We start from the raw sequence: 20,775 nt of genomic DNA on the forward strand, positions 1-20,775 counted from the left end.
ATAAGGTGATCCACAACTTATTATTTTGTCAGAGATCTATATCTCTCAGGTTGAAACAGCAAGATCTGGGTGATTTCCTCTCAGTCCTCACTGTGCTGAGGTTCAATAAAGCTCTGTGGAGATGGATATGTAGCGTTTATGAACCTGGAGTTGAGTTTTGGGGCTTTACACGGGGATTTGAGTCAAAACTTTCAAAGTTTCTCTTCGTGATCTTTTATTGATCTGGCTGTAAGCTTTACGTCAGTGTTTGAGCAAAACACAGCTTCACCATGTTGTGTTGTTCTTGTACTTAGCCCCATCCACTCTTTCTTTCTCCTCACACATTTCCCTTGCTGAAAAACCTGTGGATACTATGCTGCTGTCACATCCTTTCAGACACATGCACGCAAACTGAAAGTTGCAGCTGTTATAGCAGACACGAGTCTGAATACTCTGGCTGACAACTTAAAATATTCATTTAATCTTTGTTTTTTGTTTTGTTATTGCACTTTTCAGGCTGCTGTCATGAAAAGAGATCTCTGCAACACTGATTACTGTCCCTCTGGCAAGATCTGCCATCATATCTCTTGCATGAGCGTGGCCCCCTTGAGTTCACAATCATATCTAAGTCTGTCTTGTTCCACTGCATGGGTTGTTGGGCAACCCGTGAAGTACCTCCCTTCGCTTTGGCTCCAACAGAGGTAGAGGTGGATATCCACAGATCAATCTTAGTCAGAGTTTCAATTATCTTTGCTGTATTTGATTTGCATTTCATTTACATGTGTGCAAATGGCCGAGAAAGACCTCAATAAAATCTCCTTTGATGTTAAGAAAAAATAAGAAAAGGGAAAAGGGAAAAAGCCTTCTCCCCCCCCCCCCATTTTTATTTTCAGTGAAGGGAATCAGTAACCTCTTGAGTGATTACCCGGTAGCTGAGTACTAATAATTAACCAACAGATTAAGTGTTTGTTGCTGCAGCACAGCTGAAAGTAAAAAAATAAAATAAAATAATGTTTTTTCAAAGTCAAGTCTGTCAGGCAGCTGCTGGGCATTTTAACTCAGGGAAGAGTGATCACTGCTCCCTACAGCTACTCCTCCAAAGTCAATATCTATCCCATTTAGGAAATTGAAAAAGCAAATTAAAAGACAGAAATGAGAAATGTCGAGAGAAACTCGAGTCACTCAAAGTATGACGTTAAGCAATACTGAAAAGAGTCAGCCCACAAGTGTTAGATCCTAATTGAGGAGAAGAGCAACGTTCAATTTTGCCAAGCTCCCGTTTTTCCAATATTCATCTCTAGCTGTGAAGTGAAATATTTTTGGCTTGGAAGGATAAAAATATAACCTTGAGTATTTTACCATTTGTACGTTCGGAATTAAGCCAGGGGTGTTTCGGGAGGGCTGATTGAGAAACAAGACAAAGGAATTTAACAGCATGTGAGGCGACAAGAAATTCTGCAGTTGACAGAACCTAGTTTAAAGGGAAAAAAAGAGGTTAGTTAAAGCCTAGATGCTTCAGATTCACTAAATGTGTCGTCAGTATAACGTGATGTGAACAAGTCTGTTTGTGTTTTGATTCGGGCTGTTTCTAATCTACGTTACATCCGATACGTTTGCCTCTTGTTGTGCCCTCTGATACACGCAGTTTCTGATTTCTCTGTAAAATGCCAACCACCTTCAGCACGTTGGGTGACTGCCAAGGTATTATGCACATTAAATGCTGTCTGTCAGTTTCATTAGAAAATTCATACACTAAATACTTACCAGTAACTTCCATTAATCATGCTACGTTACCATTCTCATCATGTATATGCGGTATCATATAAAGATTTAGGAACTGATGCATTTTCATACTTTTTAACTCTAGACTCCTCCTGCCCTAAACCCTACCCAATACTTTAGAAGTGAACCTATCCTGAGTCTACAGCTTGATCTATCACAATTTCTCACTGAGGCTGCTGTGAACGTCAGAGAGAAACTCCCAGCAAAGTTCAAAAAAATTTCCTCCCAGAAGAGTGCAGTCTACTTTAGCTGCAGATGAATGCAAATGACTTTCAAACAATGCACGTTTAATAAATAACTCTGGTTGAACCCAGACAAAGAAAACCAGAGAGTAAGACATGACTAGAAGATTAAAATAACAGCATGCATTAAGTGCAAAGAAATTGGAAATGAAAATATGTATGAATGTGCTGCTGTAATACTTCGGATTTCCCTTAACGGGTATTAAAAAAAGGACATGAATATTCAAGGAGTGGGAAGAGTGTGAGTCAGTGATTTATGACATCAGGCACGGAACGGTTTTAATGAAAGATGGGTTAGGAGGTAACCAAAGCCTGAAGTCTGTCTGAACCCCGAATTCGTGTGCTTTCATTAAATGGATGAGTGGAATGTGTGAGCATGTGGAAAAGAGATATGAGATGAGTTAGTGAGCAACGTCTGTGTGTGTGTTACTTTCTTACCGGTGTGCAGTACTCCACCATTGGGTAGTTAAGCTTGTGACCCTTGGCGGTGCGCCCAGAAAAGAAGCAGCTCTGACACACGTCGTAGTTGAAATGCTTCAGACTGCGATACCTAGAGACAGAGAGAGGGCGAGGTGAAAAGTGAGATAAGTTGAGATGGGACGGTGTGTGTGTGTGTGTGTGTGTGTGTGTGTGTGTCACTTTCATGTCTTCAGGATGTGTTTCTGGGTGTGTGGGCACATATACACCACTACAACACGACTCCTCTCCAGGCTACTCCGGAGTCACCTGGAGAGCTGCTGTTTTCCAGAGTCACTCCATCAACCTTTGCTGCATGAATATGTTTATGTGCACACAAAAGTACATGCACGTGCACATACACACACACACACACACACAAAATGTGCTGACAGAGCGACAGACAGTTGGATTTTCACCAAAGCACAACAATGTGACAACAACTGTTGGGATGTTGTCCTCAGCAGCAGCTGTAGCCAGAAGGCCATTTAACAGCTAAATTGAGACAGGAGCCATTCAGACATAATAGCTTAAGTCTTTTATCTTTCTCTCCTTTCCAGCTCTCCCAAGGTTAGCTGACTGATGAGCTACGAAAGAGAGCTATATATCAAAGGATGCAACAGTGCGCATGACACCTCCAAGTCAAATTTGCCATTATGTACTGACACATAGCATATTACTGTTAAGGGGATGGGGGTGGGGTTTGAGTCACCTTCACTTAGAAGGTGTTGAGATGGCCCTCATTTAATTCGCCAACTTTGGGTAACCAGCAAACTTGTATTGTTTGGTGATCTCCTTTTTGCTATTGATCAATGTAGGATCAACTCAAGCGGTGGAAACCCCCCACCCCCCACAAAAACCCAACAGCAACAGCAGCCTTGGTGATAACTGATTAGCGTTTAGCATTATTGCCTCTTCAGTTACGTACTGGTAATTTTAAGCCCATGCTCTTGGTTGTAAATGTTCCTTGAATGGGCGATTAATGGCTCAGTCTCAAAACATTAACCTCCTAGGACCTGGCGTCCACATATGTGGACATCACATTTTGGGTTATTTAGACCAAAATACTCAATTTTGGGCCTGATATCCACTTACGAGGACATTATACTGCTACTGTTCTATCAGAATTTTAAACAAATATCCTCATATGTGGCTCTTATTTTTCATAAAAACTAAAATAATCTGGTAATTCTTTGTTTTTACATTCATCGGGCCCCAATATGCCCAAATATCAAAGAGAAATTAAAAATGCATGCCGTGGAAGAGTTCGCGTCTTAGGAGGTTAAAGTAGGACGGTAACCTCCTTCAAATTAGGGGGGAAAAAAAGACTGCATTTAGGTTTTTGCAACTGCCGACTTATTCCAAGTAGTTGCAGTGACAGGCTGGTCGGACAGATGTTGGGGGTTTTGCACTTTGGATTGAAGGATATTGCACAGGTCACCCTAGTGGGAGACAAATTGTCTCCAAACTCAGTCCAGCTCAGTGGCTAATCACTCAAAGACAGCGTGGCAAAGGTTCCCAAGTAACTGACATCTAAATTATAAACACACATTACAAACAGAGCACAACTCTGTCGCTTGCAGATAAACTGCTGTCCTGCAGCAACTTTGTCACTAATTGTGGAATTTCGGCTTTAATCCATGAAGTTCCGCCTGGTCTCTGTATGCAGGTAATTAATGTAAATTTCTGTGTTTGTAGACAGGAATAAATCTGTAATTTTCACAGGTTTATCTAAGTTAATTGCCGTTTTTTTGTTGTTGTTTTCTTTCTTTGGGGGGGGGGGGGGGTGTTCTGTTAATACCTTTGGTATTAAGGTTGTTATCAAGTTGTTATCTTCTTTTTGGGGAAAAAGAAAAGTACTTAGAAAACCAATGTGAATAACTATTTTCCACTTAACCACAAATATATTAATTTAATCAAACCATCCATCTATAAACTCTAATTAGTTTACGATTCATTCCGATTCTTATTATTACATTTTGAATTTTTAGCCCCACAAAATATGTAAAGCCTTTGGGCTCCCAAGGATTTTGCTGTAACAAAGTGTGATGACTGCTGTCAGAATCAACAGTGCAAGAAAAAAAAATACATGCAAAGTACCAAGAGTGCAAATACGACTCAGTGGCATATAACCTATCTCACTAATTTGCAGAATTGAGTTAACATACACCCAGTCAAATCAAACGTATATGTCGACCCTCCTCATCCGAGGCTAATTTTAAACCTACTGATATTCTGAAGAACATGAAAAGTACTTGAAACCCAGTTGGTGCCATGTCTCAAGACCACACAAAATGCCTGCTATGCATTTTTCCTCCCCTTTCATTCCTGCTCCCTGCCTTTCCTTCCCACTATCGCGCTCTCTCATCGATCAATGACACAACTTGGGAGATGTGTGCTTCATCAAATGCCTGAGCGTATTTCTCTTTCTGCTGGCAAAGCAAGGTATCCGAAGGAGGCAATCCTGCCACCCAACCTTACTTAGAAAGGTGGGGTTATTACCATCTCCGGCCACACAAAAAGCATTTCCATCATGCTGGCCAGTGGAAAACCTGAATTTTGTTTTGAAATAAATAAACCTGTTGATCTTTCGCTACCTGTGATTACTCAGTAAGAGCAGTAGCCAAATAAAAGACAGGCAATATTTAGAGCACATGTTTGTGTGTGTCAGTACTGCACAGGATCACTGCCAGTTGTTAGCTGGGTGATCAGCTGTTTAAAATTTTTGAGAATCTGGTGGTGAGCTACCTGTTTGTGTGCTACCTGTTTGTGTGTATGAGGATGTCATTTTGTTTGTGAGTACTTGTGCAAGCTCCACTGCAAACCTCCGGATGGTATTTAGTCAGTGGTGTATCAGCTGCTGACATTTAGATAAATGCCTGCCCTCCAGAGCAGACCTGCCCTTTATGCTCAACCAGGAGAAAACAATGCAGAACACTTCTAGATTTGCTGTGTGTGTGTGGAGCCTGTTACAAGTTGCAGACTTTATCACCTTTATTTATTTGGCATGTTACGCAAATGCCGACCTGAATGCTAAATAGGAATATGTGTATTTACCTGAAGCCAACAATAGGACACTCCTTGCAGATGTTACACTTGGCCTGATGTTTCGCCGTTTCTGCAGCAGCCACTCTGTGCAGGACAGGAAGCCAAACCATGGACTGAGGCTCCAGACGCATCCAGTCAATGAACTCTCTGGGCTTTAGCTCCACCTTATTGTTTACCTGGACATTTAAAAAAACAAGGGGGCAGGATTAAGAATTAGGCTTTTAAATCAAAGGTTTATCAATCATATGATTTACAGTTCAATAAAGGTTCAGCAATGAGAGCTGATAAAATATAAAAGGCACTCTCTGCAGCATGGGAGAAAAACACGCAGACCAGAAATAACTAACAGGCAATAACTTCTGACTTGTTACCAAACACGCAATAAAGACGCAGACAAATTTAAGATGACCGTACATATTAAAGTGATGAGTCCCTGCGGCTCGTTAAGGCCTTGAATTGTGAACCAAGACTAAATAACTTTTATGAGCTCTTTATTCGTGTTTATTGGTTGAAATATCTTACAGTAAACAATGATTGATTTTAACACCCTCTCTGCCCTACATACCCCATAGTTGCACTGTTAGATAACAGCATTGTTGCTCTGTGCAGATACCTTTGAAAAATGCTCTTAAACTCCTACTCATAAGTGCTGCTTTATACTTTTGGGGGTGTAACGTGTACAGTGCTATGCATGAAAACTGCAGAGTAAACAGTCTGCTTATCTCCTGTTTCAATAACTTAAGTTCTTTGTTAGCTTAAAAGAACTTAATCAAATGTTTTAAATGATTCCAACAAGTGCCGTAATCCAACACAGGAATGTTCACAACATGTTTTTCAGCTGGATCTTTGCTCATCTGCAGAAAATAATGAACCCAATGGAAAAGTCAACACATGAAGCAAAGCTTTGACATGGCTGCTATTACTGCAAAACAAATCAAAGGCAACCTTTCCATCATGCCTGACACACAAAAGGGCAGCAAAGGGCAGAATGCATTTGCAACAAGAAGAGCAAACAATCAAAAGGAATAACATTAGTAAATGTCTTTGTGTGTTTCCTCCTGATCCCTTTTCAAGGCTTATGGTGTGCAGGACACTCGACTTCATTTACATATACTTCTGAAAATAAATTCCAGCTCAAATTTAAACCAAAGAAATCCTGTTCTGGCTGGACTCTCAATGTAAGCAGTGTCAGGATGTCTTTACCTTCTTTCAAAGCTTTTGTTTTACTGAACAGAATATATATATATATATTTTTACTTCTACTCAAATCAAAGTCAGGTTTCTAAGCTTTTTTTCCTTCACCATCCCAAAGTTTAAACTAACAAAATAAAGGTATTGTGGAACAGTAACACTTAATTTAAAATTATCTGTGGAACAGATAGAAAAAGGATAAATTTCAACAAACAAAAAGCCAAATATCCCCGTTTTCTGCTTCAAATGCCAATCTAAAAGGGAAATATTTGCACTGTTTATAGGAGTGTGGTGACAGAGAAAAACCCTATCCTTCCTGACTCTTGTAAATATGTCTGCGGGCCTTAAAACCCCTTAATATTATCTAAATATGTGATTGATAACCTTTAAAGGGAAAACAGCTGAATACTTAGCTCACTGATCAAAGACAGGACATATTGACATGTGGCATCATTGATTTTATCAATCAAAACTGCCTTCAAATTATCCCAAAAAGCCATGGTGTACTCATTTACTCTCAGCCTTTCCCATTTATCCTAACTGTGTCATAAATGCAGACGACGATACTGTAAATCAGCAAATATCTACACTGGATATTGGTGAAGCTCTAGTTTAAATGCATTGTATCGGTGGCTCTTTTTACTCAATTATAATCTTGTAAATAATAACATGCTCCATGTAACATATATATCATTAACTGCAGGTAATCAAAGAAAGCTATATTTTGGTATTCTTTATGAAACTCTGGTTTTACACTGACATTGTCTTTAAAGTACTAAAGTGAGGTTTAACTTTAAAAAAAATTAACCTTGGGTTTGGTAACTGTTAATGTTTCTGAGGCAGGTTTGGGTTTTTTGGGGTTTTTTTTAATTGAAGGCAGCTTTTAAGATTCAGATTCATAAATGAGAACACATCCAATTAATTCCTCACCTTTATGACTTCTCAAATGGTCTTTAACGCTCCTCCACTCTTTCATTTGATCTTCCCATGCACCACCTCTCCATCTCTCCTTTCCCATACATTAGTCTGATCTGCGCCTTCTCTCCCTCCTACTTACCATCTAACGGCAGAATTATAGCACTTACAGATTAATTGCTGGGTGTCTCGAAGGATGACTAGATAGATGGACGGATGGATAAATGAAGGAGAGTAACAAAGGAATGGCGAAAGAGGCTATATTTATGGCGGCGCAACTCATTTATCACAGACCCCATTAAAGGAAATGGAATAAGCGACTGCCCTGTCACTGATGGGGCTGACTGACACACAGGTGGCATGGGGCTTTGCTCGTCCATGTGTATGCATGTGTAAATAAAAGAGAGAGTGTGAGAGTTTATGTCTGCCTGGTTTCCACTTGCCAACCCGGCTGGATGATTGAATGATTAATGAGCAACTGGACTACAGCTGGCACAGCAATTCACGACCAAGTTTGTGAGCAATTTATGTCCATATAAGCTAGTGTGTGCACTCATGCATGTATATATCTCCTTGTGGATATGTGCGTATTATTATGACATCAAGGCGAGGCAGCAAGGTGTTTGCCTCTTTGCAATATTTCGAGAAGAAAACAGAGGGAGAGATAAAGTTTAAAACTGCCTCCCTCTGCTATTTTGGGAGGCGCGTGGCAGGAAATCAGTGAAATTTATAGCTTCCTAATTTTAATGTTTGGCTCCCATTTATGACCACCGAAGCACGAGCCAGGGGGAGGAAGAGTGAGAGAAATGAAACAGTGATTCTGGGGGGGATAAGGACATCATTAAATGCCAGTAATGTCCAGAGGTAAACTCGCAAAAAATGGTTAGCTGACTGCGGTAAAACACTAGAGGACAGCCAGCAGAGCACCGGAGGCCATTTGAGGCTTTGTGGTTGGTTAGCAGAGCTCAAACACTCAAGTACTTTTCTCAGGATCTGGTGTTAGGTGGCTGGAGAAGGTGAAAAAAGCTCAGATGCTCGATGATAATCAGCCTTTGGAAGATGCACTGAATAATAATGTCATATAGCACACCCCACTGATAAAGCAGCTATGGAAGGAGAAGATGATATCAAGAAGGCCCTGAGTTAATGTGGTTATCCCAGCTGGACATTTGTCAAAGCTAAGAAGGCACCCAAAGAATGCTCCAGGCCATTCAGGAGACATGGACAACTGCTGCCTTAGCGAAAACCTATAGAGATCCTGTATGTGTCAGGAGTATCGGAATAAGCTGAGACGCATTTCCTCTAAACACTGTGGACTCTGTGGCTTTTAAACCCCACGCTGTGCCAAAAATTGGCCCACCCCAAATATCCGATCACCCGGCACAAACAGAGTAATATAGTGCACGCTGTTAAGTGCCAGGAGGACTGGATGATTTATACATCGGGGAAACCAAACAACCTCTGGCTAAGTGGACGGCACAACACAGAAGAGCTACCTCGTCAGGCCAGGACTCTGCAGTCTATTTACACCTACAGGCCAGTGCACACTCTTTCAATGATGAGGATGTACACATCCTGGACAGGGAGGAACGCTGGTTTGAGTGGGGAGTCAAGGGGCCTAAGGGTACATCTTTCACCATCCTAAAATGCTGTGATTGCAGCCATTCCCCAACTCTCTGTGAATGGTACTCATGGCCATTGATCAGTGGTCATGACAATGTGCATTTTAATGATCAAGAAACTGACCTTACAGCCCATTGTTCATTCAGTGGGCTACTTTCCCTCGTTGTGCAAAGGTAGTTTCTTGCACTGAAAACGCTACGTCAAGATGAACGGAATCAACTTTTTTTGGCAGCGCTTTTTAAGCTCATACCTTTCAGCTTTTTTAGATTCTGTAGCAGAAAGCTGAATCAAAAGAGTGTCAAAGCAGTGTCCACGCAAGAAATCTTTGTTGGATAATTGGAAAATCAGACTTTTCTTTTACAAGTATTCACAAGCAGTGACAGATGGCAGAGACAAAATGTGCTTGTGACAAACAAGAAGATGTCTCTTAAGATAGAAATAAATATGATACGGTGGAGTAGGTTCAAGAGGAAGACATGAATAATATATTAACAGAAAAATCCCCAGGGATCGATTGCCTAATCGGCGTTATGAGTTATATAAAAATATAAAGCATAACATGAACCCTGTAGCTAACAGGACATATATTATCTTAAGAAGAGATTTAAAGCTTCTGCTTACGCATGAGCACCAGACTACCAGTTAACTGTACACAATATGTGTACATATTGTGTACAGCAATAAAGAGGTCATTTTGAGTCGACTAGTTTTGGGCTCATTTTGTCCTAGCATTTCTATTCTATCTGCCCAGCACACATTTTCAAACCTTTATTTTAATTAGTCATTAATATGCCATCTGATTTCCCCCACCAGTTAAGCAATCACAATTTCACATTCAGACTGTTTTTGTCAAACGAAACAGAACAAAAACAAAGCAAAACAAGAAAATCATTTTCAGCTTATGTATTAGAGGTAAAACCAGTGAAATCAATAGTTTAAACACGGAGAAAAATCACTGATTAATCAGATTGAGGTTATAGATTTGTTACAAACAAAAACCCTGAACTTGTTATTCATTAACATGTGGGGAAAAAAAGAATTTAAATGGAATTTAAATGGATTTTCCCCCCATGCTTATAATCCATCCAGTGGTAAGAACATTAAAAGACTATGTGCTTCTGTATTCTTCAGATGTGTGTAGGTGTACACTAATGTGATGTGTTAAATGCACATGTTTGTGTGTTTCTGTGTGAACATACATGCTGGAAGCAGCTGCGAACACTGGGTTCAATGTTGGAGCCTCCAAAGGCAGCCACCTCGCCCAGCTGTCTTGGGATCTGGATGGCTTCATGAAGCAGCAGTCCAAGCTGCCGCTGGTCGCACGTGTCACCTGCTGACGCCACCTGGCTGAAGAGGTCTGCAGAGAGAGGACAGGGAGGAGCGGTGAGGTAAAAGAGAAGGAATAAGGGAGAAAGTTAGAGCATGTGGGTGATATTTAAAATAAAAATAAGTATAAATAGAAAAGATGTAGAGAAGGAAAGAGTGACAATATAGCAGAGAGTGGGAGGGAAAAGCGTTAGTGTATATGTGGGTGAGAGGGAGGACAAAAAGAATCAGAGAACAGATGCATTTAGTTTTTCCACAGCAGGCTTTTTTTCTCTAATCTTTCCCTCCCCGTCTCCATCTTTCCATCCCTTCTCACGGAGATTGACAAAGCTCCGTACTGGATATGGATGCCTGCCCAATGACACACTATCTAAGCTACTCTGCATGTTGGCAACACCCCCCCAGATGAGGTTACGAAACATCGCTGGAGCACATGCACAAAATGAGCAAAGAAGGCAGAGAGTGTAATCCAGAGAAAAAGAGGAGAGGAAAAAACAGAGGGCATGACAGGTCTTTCTGCTCCGCTTGCCACTGTCTTTGATCTCTCTATGAAGCCTGGTCCTGATGCCAGCTCCTGCCATGACTGTGTGTGGGTGTTCATGGATTGCACATGCAAAAAAAAAAAAGAGAGACAGCAATTACATGTCTCTGACCCCATCCCCCCCCCCAAGTACACACCTCTTATGAAATCAGTCCAGTACAGATATACATCTGACATTTGCAACTGTCAAAAATGGGTGTCAAATAACAGGACACCTAGTTAGGTGCGTGCGCAATGCAGTGCAGCTATCTGCAAGGGACTGACAGTCAATGAGACCCTAAAAGAGGAAGGACGCAATCAACCATGCTAGATACCCTTCTCAGGCTAATAGAAACTGCCAGTGGAACGAATAGGCTCAGGGATGGAGTCCATGCCATGGGAAGAGAAAAGGAGGCGAAAGAGTAAGAAAGGAAAGAGGATGGAAGCAAGACTAAGTAAGACAGGACAAAAGATAAAGTGGAACTGTTAGATGGATGAACAGTGGCGTGAGCAGTGACAGCAAAGGAAGACAGGGAGCAAGAGAGAGAGAGAGAGAGAGATAAAGCAGCAAAAACAAAGAGCAGGAAGCTAGGATGACATTCTCCTCCCAGTGCAGCAAGCCTATATTCACGCTCCCTAATCCTAAAAAATAAGGGAGAATAGAAAATTAAATAAAGAACAAGAGAAACGCGGAGGAGGTCTCTCATCCAATTAGACGACCCGATTTCTAACTCCTCTCCGTCTCGAGTTTGATTAATACTGCTGGGAGTACAGCCATCGTGCAGCAGTATCACTTGAAATCGGAGACAGGCTGGTCTCTTATGAAAGGGACGGGAGTGAGTTTAGATGCACGTGTACAGAATCAAACGTCACACCAACTCGCTGACACTTACATTTGTATTTCTCCTCCAGGTGTCCCTTGGAGAGAGAGAGCAGGCCGATCTTCATAGACAGTACCCGGATCTTCCCACTGCGACCACTGCAGACAGCACCACGGAGACACCAAGCAGACAGTGAAAATTAGTTACATTTACTGTTGCTGTGTGTTTCTGAGTATACATTCAATTTAAGTGTAGCGAGATCATTTCAGATTTGAATTACATGCAACAACAGAGACATAAAACCATTATGTGCCTGGAAAGGAAAGGATTGCGTGCAGGACGTTGTGAGTTGTTTGTGCTTTTTTCCCCTGAATGCGCACAAATGGTATTTAGAGTGCGGAGATGGTTGGTTTACAGTGTATGAGTGCACACATGATTATGCAGAGAGTACTGTATGTTCTGGCAAGAGCAGATTATATTGACACATGAAATTTGCTCCTAAATTAGCCCAATGCGTAACACGCCCACTGAGGCACTTGCCGACTTATGCATATGACATGATGACAGCATGAATATGTGCATTGTTGACATGACAGCTCCTTTAATGCAGTCTAATTTTAAACAAGTGCATCATTCATGTGCATGCAACAGCATGAAGTAGTAAGCATTGCTTCAAATATGTACGGCAACATGTATCGCAGAGGGCATACGTACGTGTCGTAAACATTAAGCAGCCAGTTGAGACACATGTCAACGCAGAGAGGCACGTTAACCAGGTCTTTGTGCTCCTGTTCCAGGCCGTCGTAGATAGAGGTTAGGCAGTTGATGACGTCGGGAACGGTAAGCAGCTGATTGTTATTGGTGAGTTTATGCTGCTCAAAGGTGTTCTGGGCAACGCTGAGGTCCAGCAAGTCCACTGCAGATGAATGGGGCGGTCGAGATATAGAAGGAGAGAAACAGCGAGGAGAAGGAGGCGGGAGGAAAATGGAAGAAAGGGACAAAGAAACACAGGACCATTAGTAACCTTTCCAGCTTGCTCACTGAGCTTTCAGCAGCTGCTCTGATTTTTTCAACAAATGTCAAGATATCAGAAAAGGACAAGGAGCTGAAAATGGCACAGGCTACTTATAGAAGAACGTCTAAACTACAGACTTGACTGATATTTTATCAAAATAGGTTCATAAAAAAAAAATAAGTGCAGGGGTAGGCCAGAATTACAGACAGAAAATAGACGGATCCATTGAGGAGAAATGTGAACTAAAAAAAGACAAACGAGGAACAGAGATGAAATGAATCAGACAGAGCAGTCTCTCTGGAGTCTTGGCTCTAGAATGACAAAAACAAAAATGTAACCATATTTTTTATATAGAATTTCAATTATGCCTCCATCATACTGTCCCCTTCACTTACGCATCTGAAGCGCAAGAGAGATGGCAAAAAAGACGGAAAATCGAACGGAAGAGGATAATTGAATAAAAAAGCCAGCGCATTGAGACAAAGTACCTAAAATATAAATAAATACAACAGAAGCTGCTGTATTTATAGTGCTTGAGCATGAACTCCCCATCATAGGAGGCCTTTAACTGTAACAGTGCAGTACTTCTTTTAGAATAAGGAAATATAAAAGCACTCGTAGAGCGTAACGCCTCTCGAAGGACAAGGGTTATACTAAATATCTGTTCTATGATGTTTTAATTAGACTATGATGACGTCAGCCTATTTTCATTACAATATACTGATAATCTAGGGAAGTATATTAAACTTTGAGTGTCACTGTGAAGTCATACTGTTGTATTGAGATTTTTTTTTTTTAAAAAAGCTCAGACTAAGAAACATATAACATAACATTATTAAACAAAAATGCTTCCACAGTAAAGATATTGTCTCCATTTTCAAGAAACCAACAGCTGGTTTGGTCCTTTAAATCTGTTAAATATCTGACATTAAACCATGACACAACCCACTAATGAGTTAATAAGATAATCAAAACTGCGCTAATATCCTGCTCTTTAATATGACACTGGATCGAACAGCTGGCTGTCTCTGCCCGAAGTGCCGACCAGCACCTTTCAAGCTCACTAATTAACAAATTATATCTCATTTGTTTTTGTCAGCAAAAAAATAAAGTAGATAAGCAGTTTTCTCTAAATGTTAAAGCATCTCCTTCTTTGTTTTCTACAGCACATGTACTGCTTAATAAATACATGACAAGAGTCAGGATCTAGTTACATAGTACAAGAATATATTAATAGGTGAGGATGAAGCTCAGATACCAACAGGATTTTTAATTAGTGCTTTGCTTAGATCCACTGGCAGGTCAACCAACCAGGAGGTAAAATGCAGACAGTGGGATAATTACCACAGAAAGAATCTTTAACATTTAAAAATCTACCGTACTTTATGGTCACGGCATCTTGTTTCAGATTTATCAAAAGATTTCAATACATGGGAGGTTCAAATCTATTTCACAGGTATACAGGAACATAAACCACAGTTGTAAACTCCTCTCTCTGCATTACTCTTCTGACCTTTAATGAATTTTCTATAAATATTTAAAAACTTCCACACTGCACATCTCTCTCACCCTCCTGCCCTCAAAGACAGCACTAATTACTGGAGTAATCCACACAGAGTGGACGCAGCAGGGCAGCTGTGCTATCAGAAAGCAAAACTTTCCTTCTCTGCAGCTTTGTCATTACACACTCTGGTATGGAGCTGAAAGGCTGTGGCACATTAGTGGATGCCACGCAAGCTCATTTGTGCTTCTCCACCCCCCTGGCACAGACTTAACCCAATTAGCCGTTTTATAGTATCCCCGTCACGTGTGTGTCAAATTCTCTCTCACACACACACACAATCACAAACAGTCAGACACATGGATCTCCAAGCAAAGATTCCATATGAATCCAGGCTAATAACTAATAACTACTGATCCTTCTGTGCCTCCATGTGCATGTCAGTGTGTGTTTGTATACTGTGACTGCTCCAATCTAATGAATGAAATTGAATCGCAGTGCCCCAAGTCGAACTCACTCAGCCTAATGCATTATCGTCACAATCACACGCACACACAGAAGCAATATGAGATAGCAAACTAAAACGCCTGAATCATTCAAACTCATTGACAACCAACACACACAATAACACACTTTGACATACCCTGCTGGGCATGCTGCACATGCACACAACCGTCTGAGGTAACGGTACGGTTTTGATGTGTGGTATTTGTTACACTCGTACACACTCCAAACTTCCTACAAACAGCAGGATGTAAATAAACAGTGTAGGCTCACAGTGTGAGGTGCACTAATAATGTCAACAGCTGGATAATGGTTAACATTTGTCACCATTATTACGTTGAGCTGAGCCCAAGTAGCTACTGCCATGCTGGTTGAAACCCCACATGGAGGAGTCTACATGCACCTGTAATGTGTGTGTGTATTTGTGTATATATATGGTGTTTATAGCCACCTGAGACTCTAAGTAATGGCAACTTCCTATCGAAGATTACATTATAAACACAAAAACCATCACTCTCTCATTCTGAGAATGTATTTAGTTATTTATTTATTTTTAAAAAAACTCCACCTGTGCTCACCAAATGAGGCTTACGCTCAACAGGCTTAACACAAGCACCAGCTGTGACTCTGTATGCAAAGAATCATGCACATACGCGCACACAAATTCATGCAGAGTGGGTAATTTTAAAGCCAAAAATATGCTTGGCTCCTATGCTGTTCTGGCACAGCATCTGGCAAAGCTTCAAATCATTACTGCATCCCCTTGTTGAGCCCAAACATCAAAAGAAGCAGACCGCGGCTGTAGGTATTAAGGTGTCTGTGGGTGTGTGTGCGCGCGCGCGTGTGTTCATCTTACTTACAGCACAGTGCTTTCTGTAGTCTGCGAATCTTCATGGCTGTTCGGTATGCTGAGAATCTCACATTGTTCAAGTCCGCTACAGGCAGGAAAGGAGACAGAGAGATAAAAGGTAAATGGACAAAAAGGAAAACAGAGGCAGAAAATTGGAAAACAAAATGCAGCAGAAATCTGCCTTCTGGGCAACACAAGCAACCTCTGTCTTCAGTGAAATCTGACTTCTGTTAGTTATTGTCTGTGGAGACGGCTGAGGCGAGAGGCTGCTAATATGGACTGTGTAATTAGGTTAGTGAGTTCTATCTCAGTGGAGTCTGGTGCTATTTGTTGAGCTCCTGGCCTACAGAATACACTCCCAAAGTTTCACAGGTTATTACTTATCTGGCAGCTCATTAAAAAAAATACCACAGTCATACGGGTGATCCTGAAGGGACACAGGCACGCATATGGATATTATCAGGGAGGGGGAGAGAGGGAAAAGATCAGGGTGTCAGCTTCATGTAGTCAAATCTAAAGAGTAAATGAACCAGACAAGTGAGAATGGGTCAACAACGCTGTGCTGATCCCTGATCAGAAACAAGACGTCTGCTTCAAAGAGCCACATCACTTGTTTAAAAGGTGATCTTGTTCATGCAGATATTGCTGTGCAGAAGTTGAGATCACAGTGATGATGCTTCAGCCCACACCCTGATGGGAAGCTGCAGAGCCTTTAAACCTTTCTGCAGCTACTTTGCAGTCATGTGAAGCTTTACTTTGCCTCCCGGTCCAGCAGATGTACATTTCAGTCTTAAAGTATTCTTCTTCTTCACCTTCACTGCATTTCTGACAGGGAGCACTTTGCTATCTTTTTATAGCCTTCCGCTGCTTTGTAGGCATGCATCGGCTTTATTTGAGATTCTCAATCAGTTTCTTAGAGATGCCAGAGTTGGACGAAGTCAGGGAACGTATCAGCTATGATACGTCACGATCAGCTGACACCTAATGACAATTTTACCTGACTTACAAATCACATTCAGTAAATTAACACTTAATTCATACTTTAAGTAAACTTTAGTTCACAAAACCAAAACCAGCCTTGTGTTAGTGTGGTTAATAAGTGCTGGGTTTGACTCAGTGGACATTTCTGCGTGGCATCTGCATGTTCTCCCTGTGCTGGTGTGCATTTTCTGTGTACTCCGGCTTCCTCTCACAGTACAAAGATGAGGTAAATTGCCCATAGTTGTGAATATGAGTCTGTCTCTGTGTGAGCTGTCGACCCGTCCATGGGGTACCCCGCCTTAAGCCCTGTGACAGGACTAAAGACCAGAAAAACAGTTTTTGGACCCTAGCATCATACAGACAAATTGCGTTATGTGAAGCACAGAGGAATGACAGATTACATTTGAAATATTTAACAGCAGCATCTCTTTTCAGGATCAGCAACCTCAGTACTTTGGATAATATGAAGTACAGACTGTGAAAAGTTCGCATTGGAACAACTTTCCCCCAAAGAAATGCTGAGGGGGGAAAAAGCTGACAGTGAATTCTGTGGATTATCTTGCGTGACAGTCTTTTTTTGGTATGGAAATGTTTTTAAATTGAATTTTTAATATCTCCATTGTACATTTCTCCGTCAGTATCTTATTACCTGGGCAAAGAAACCCCAGCTAAATAACACTATATAAAGTTGGAAATAAGTTTATTCTTAGCAATTTTCTGAAGCGACATTTATTTTGAAAAATAAGTCCTAAGTCCTCATACATAATACTATGTTCTATACCTAGTGATTGGTAGAGCTCTGTCATCTTTGGATGGTCCCAGCACGTCGTTTGTGTCTGATGACTAAAAATGGAAACACAGAAGAGAAAACTTAAGAGTGCAAAATACACAAAATCATGAGCTGACACATAAACAGAACAACTGCTGATGTCTAAACACAGACACACACACACACACACTCATAAATACTTTCTACACTTTCAAGGCTTATCACAAAAAAACAAGAAAAAAAACACTGAATAAGAAAGGTATGCAAAAATCATACAGAGAAACTGAGCAAAAGGATAAACAAGTGGAATTACACAGAAGCTAACATTACTTTTATCATCATCACTGGAACAGTACAGACACTGTGGACGCTCATATTGGCATCTCTTTTGTTATCACCCCTGAAATGGAGACAGAGGCTACGAATACATCATAAATCACAGAACTCTTAATGAAACAACACAGACACACACACCCACCTTTCCTTTCAAATACCATAATAAACATGAGGGGACCAAGTCTAAACCTTCTGTTTACATTTCTGCTTCAGGTAGAAGCCACAGCATGCACGCACGCACACACACGCACACACACAAATAAAAGCAGTCGGAAAACCAACAGTAGGAGAAGGAAAAAAAAACGTTTAAAAAGAATGATCAAACATAGCTGTTTCGCCTGCCAATCACTTCTTTTATTTGAGCTATTCTGGCCATGATGTGGCCTTACGTGTGTGTATGTGTGTGCGTGTGTGCGCACGCCTGCATAATATTTCAAGGAGGCACCTGGCTGTCAGAAGCCACACTCAGATCTGCGTGGGATGTTTGAGGAGTTTTCTGGAAGATCTTTTTTAAAAAAAATAAAAGTCTGCTTCAGAATGCAGAGGCTCCCCTGTGGATTCTGCGATGGCTCGCTCTCTGCTGACAGTCGGCAGGAAGTAAAGCCGAGTGCTGACAGAGAAGCGCAGCGGCGAAGTGGATGGCATAAGCCCTCCTCTTGCACAGATGTTCATCGCTATTCAACGGCTACGCAGACTGGTGACCCTTTTCACACCTGAGCAGGCATATTTAATGCCGGGACATTCCTGCACTAAGGACCTGCGAAACATTTGCCTAAATTGTCAAAGGCTGGTAGGGGATTCGCTGATATTTGCTCCACACAAACAAACACTAGGAGAAAGAGCATGATCTCTATGCAGACCACATTCGCAAGCAGCTATCACCAATAAAATGTTTTTTTACACCGACGTGTCGAATGGTACATCGCAGACGAGACAGAACTAGTACACTGATAGGATACACATGAACTCACAAAACATCAAAAATCAGACTTCTGTACACACACACACACACACACACACACACACACACACACGGCAGCCAGTATTTCCATCACCAGAGAGATTAGACAGCTTGTGCTCATATCCACAGCTCATGAATGCCATGATGGGGACAACTGAATTGTCAAATTTAACAGTCTTCACTTCTTTCCCCTCAAAATATTCCCTTTGCAATGTCAGTCCTTTTGTTGTCCTGTAGGAAGGCAGGGGGGGAAAAAAAGAAAGCTAAGTGAAGTGATGGCACACTTATGACAAAGCTGTTACAGTTTAGATGGCGCAGTGTGAAACATTCATCCACAGTAAAATTCAGGGTAAGGTTGGCTTTATACAAACAAATCAGGCTTGACGGCTTGATTCAGTAAACACACATTAGAACTAAACCTTTACAACGTTTTACCATGGATAGCTAACTTTGCTAAAGAGCAAAAAATCTGTGTCTATTTCACACTGGCTGGACTTTTGTGTTGACGATTATCCCCAGAGATGATCACTGTGTCTCAGCTGTTTTTACCTGACTGGAAACAGCAGCTTTCAGTGGAAAAGCTGAAAGGCAGTGCGTCAGGCTGGGAGTAACACTAGGAGCATGCTTGTTATTTTTGTTTGGGTTTTCCCTCCTTTTTTTCCACTGGATTGTGCACTGTAAATTTATCCCACAGGGTCAAAACATCTACTATAACATCCTGAGTTTTCGTGCCCCAAACTTTGGTGCATGCCCAAGTTTTTTTATTCACTTCCCTAAAATTCAATCCAAGTTTAACGGTCATGATCCAGAAAACCTTGAAAGGTAAACCGACAAAATTTAGGAGTGGACTTGAGCCTAGATGGACAACTGGAGACCAGACGGCCGAGTAGTCATGCCCATTATGCTTCTTTGAAGTCTGCTGCTTTGGCTCATATGTGTTTAGCGCATTGTAATGTAAATTCAGACCCTCCTTTTTCAGGAATATTGTTTAGCTCACACTGTAGTCAACAAATAGCTTTCACACCAGCTTGACTAATCCAAATGGTTGAACATAGAAGCATTCTTGAATGTTTCATTGACTGGGCATATCAGTGATCACGGGATGTCGTTGACTTGTAAGTCATAAGCCTGTCCTCAGCATTGTTGTTCATTCTGGCTTTTATCACTGATTCCTGTTTAGTGTCGCCAGCAGCAGGTGCAAACACAGCACAGCTGTCACTCCTTCTCTTCCTACGCTCCGAATCCTATTTATCTCCATGCTGTTGTCTGAGCGAAAATCTTTTATTACCTCATGAAATTAAGCCAGGTTATGAGTCAATAAATTAACTAAGCTACTTTTAATTGTTTAATTGGTGATTTTACGATGGATAATTGTCCTTTACTAACTTTCAAGAAGCATTTGAATGCACCACAAAGTTCAAAAACACTCCAAAAACACTCCATGATGCAAGGCTGCCAATTTCAATCGAGTTGAGCGTCTGAAGTTATTTCATTCCAATATCTCGAGCTTTTCAAACTCAAGGATTAGCGTGATAGATATTGAACACTTCTCCAAATTCCTCGACATTGATTTCCACAGTGGAAAATGACTTCTCATATGCATCAAATTAAAAGGAAATTCAATTAGAAACAAGGCAATTAAAGCGGCCACTGATGACACGTAGTGGTTTTGCCGATTCGTCAGGCAGCAGATAGCTGTGAGACAGGAGTTCTGGAGATGAATCCTCTTGGGTCTTGTTTAATGCATGTGACATTTTCCCTCATAAAAGTCATTAAATGACATCTCAGAATAACCATCTACAAGTCGAACGGCGTCACAGAAAGGGGATGCAGCAGCAGGCACAAAGAAAAGGATGATATTTGCGTATCCACAAGGGTACTGTGAGGGGAAAATAACCTTTTACAAGATGTTTTAATGAGATTTCTGTCTCACCAAGTCAGCATAATAGGCAGCT

At 41.1% G+C, this 20,775-nt stretch overlaps 1 protein-coding gene across 5 annotated transcripts in view; it reads right to left on the bottom strand.

Annotated features, from left to right (window-relative positions):
* The window catches only part of utrn (utrophin), a 192,241-nt gene that overhangs the window by 29,715 nt on the left and 141,751 nt on the right, over nucleotides 1–20,775 (bottom strand). For all 5 annotated transcript variants that reach the window (XM_080290147.1, XM_080290148.1, XM_080290146.1 and 2 more), the window contains exons 63-69: nucleotides 17,536–17,597; nucleotides 15,784–15,858; nucleotides 12,618–12,819; nucleotides 11,976–12,061; nucleotides 10,436–10,593; nucleotides 5,517–5,683; nucleotides 2,442–2,553 (exon numbers count right to left, since the gene is read on the bottom strand). In XM_080290147.1, coding sequence (XP_080146273.1) covers nucleotides 2,442–2,553; nucleotides 5,517–5,683; nucleotides 10,436–10,593; nucleotides 11,976–12,061; nucleotides 12,618–12,819; nucleotides 15,784–15,858; nucleotides 17,536–17,597 — 862 coding nt within the window. The remainder of the gene's footprint in view (nucleotides 1–2,441; nucleotides 2,554–5,516; nucleotides 5,684–10,435; nucleotides 10,594–11,975; nucleotides 12,062–12,617; nucleotides 12,820–15,783; nucleotides 15,859–17,535; nucleotides 17,598–20,775) is intronic.

Source organism: Astatotilapia calliptera, chromosome 15 (assembly GCF_964374335.1).
Source record: "Astatotilapia calliptera chromosome 15, fAstCal68.1, whole genome shotgun sequence".
NCBI lineage: Eukaryota > Metazoa > Chordata > Actinopteri > Cichliformes > Cichlidae > Astatotilapia > Astatotilapia calliptera.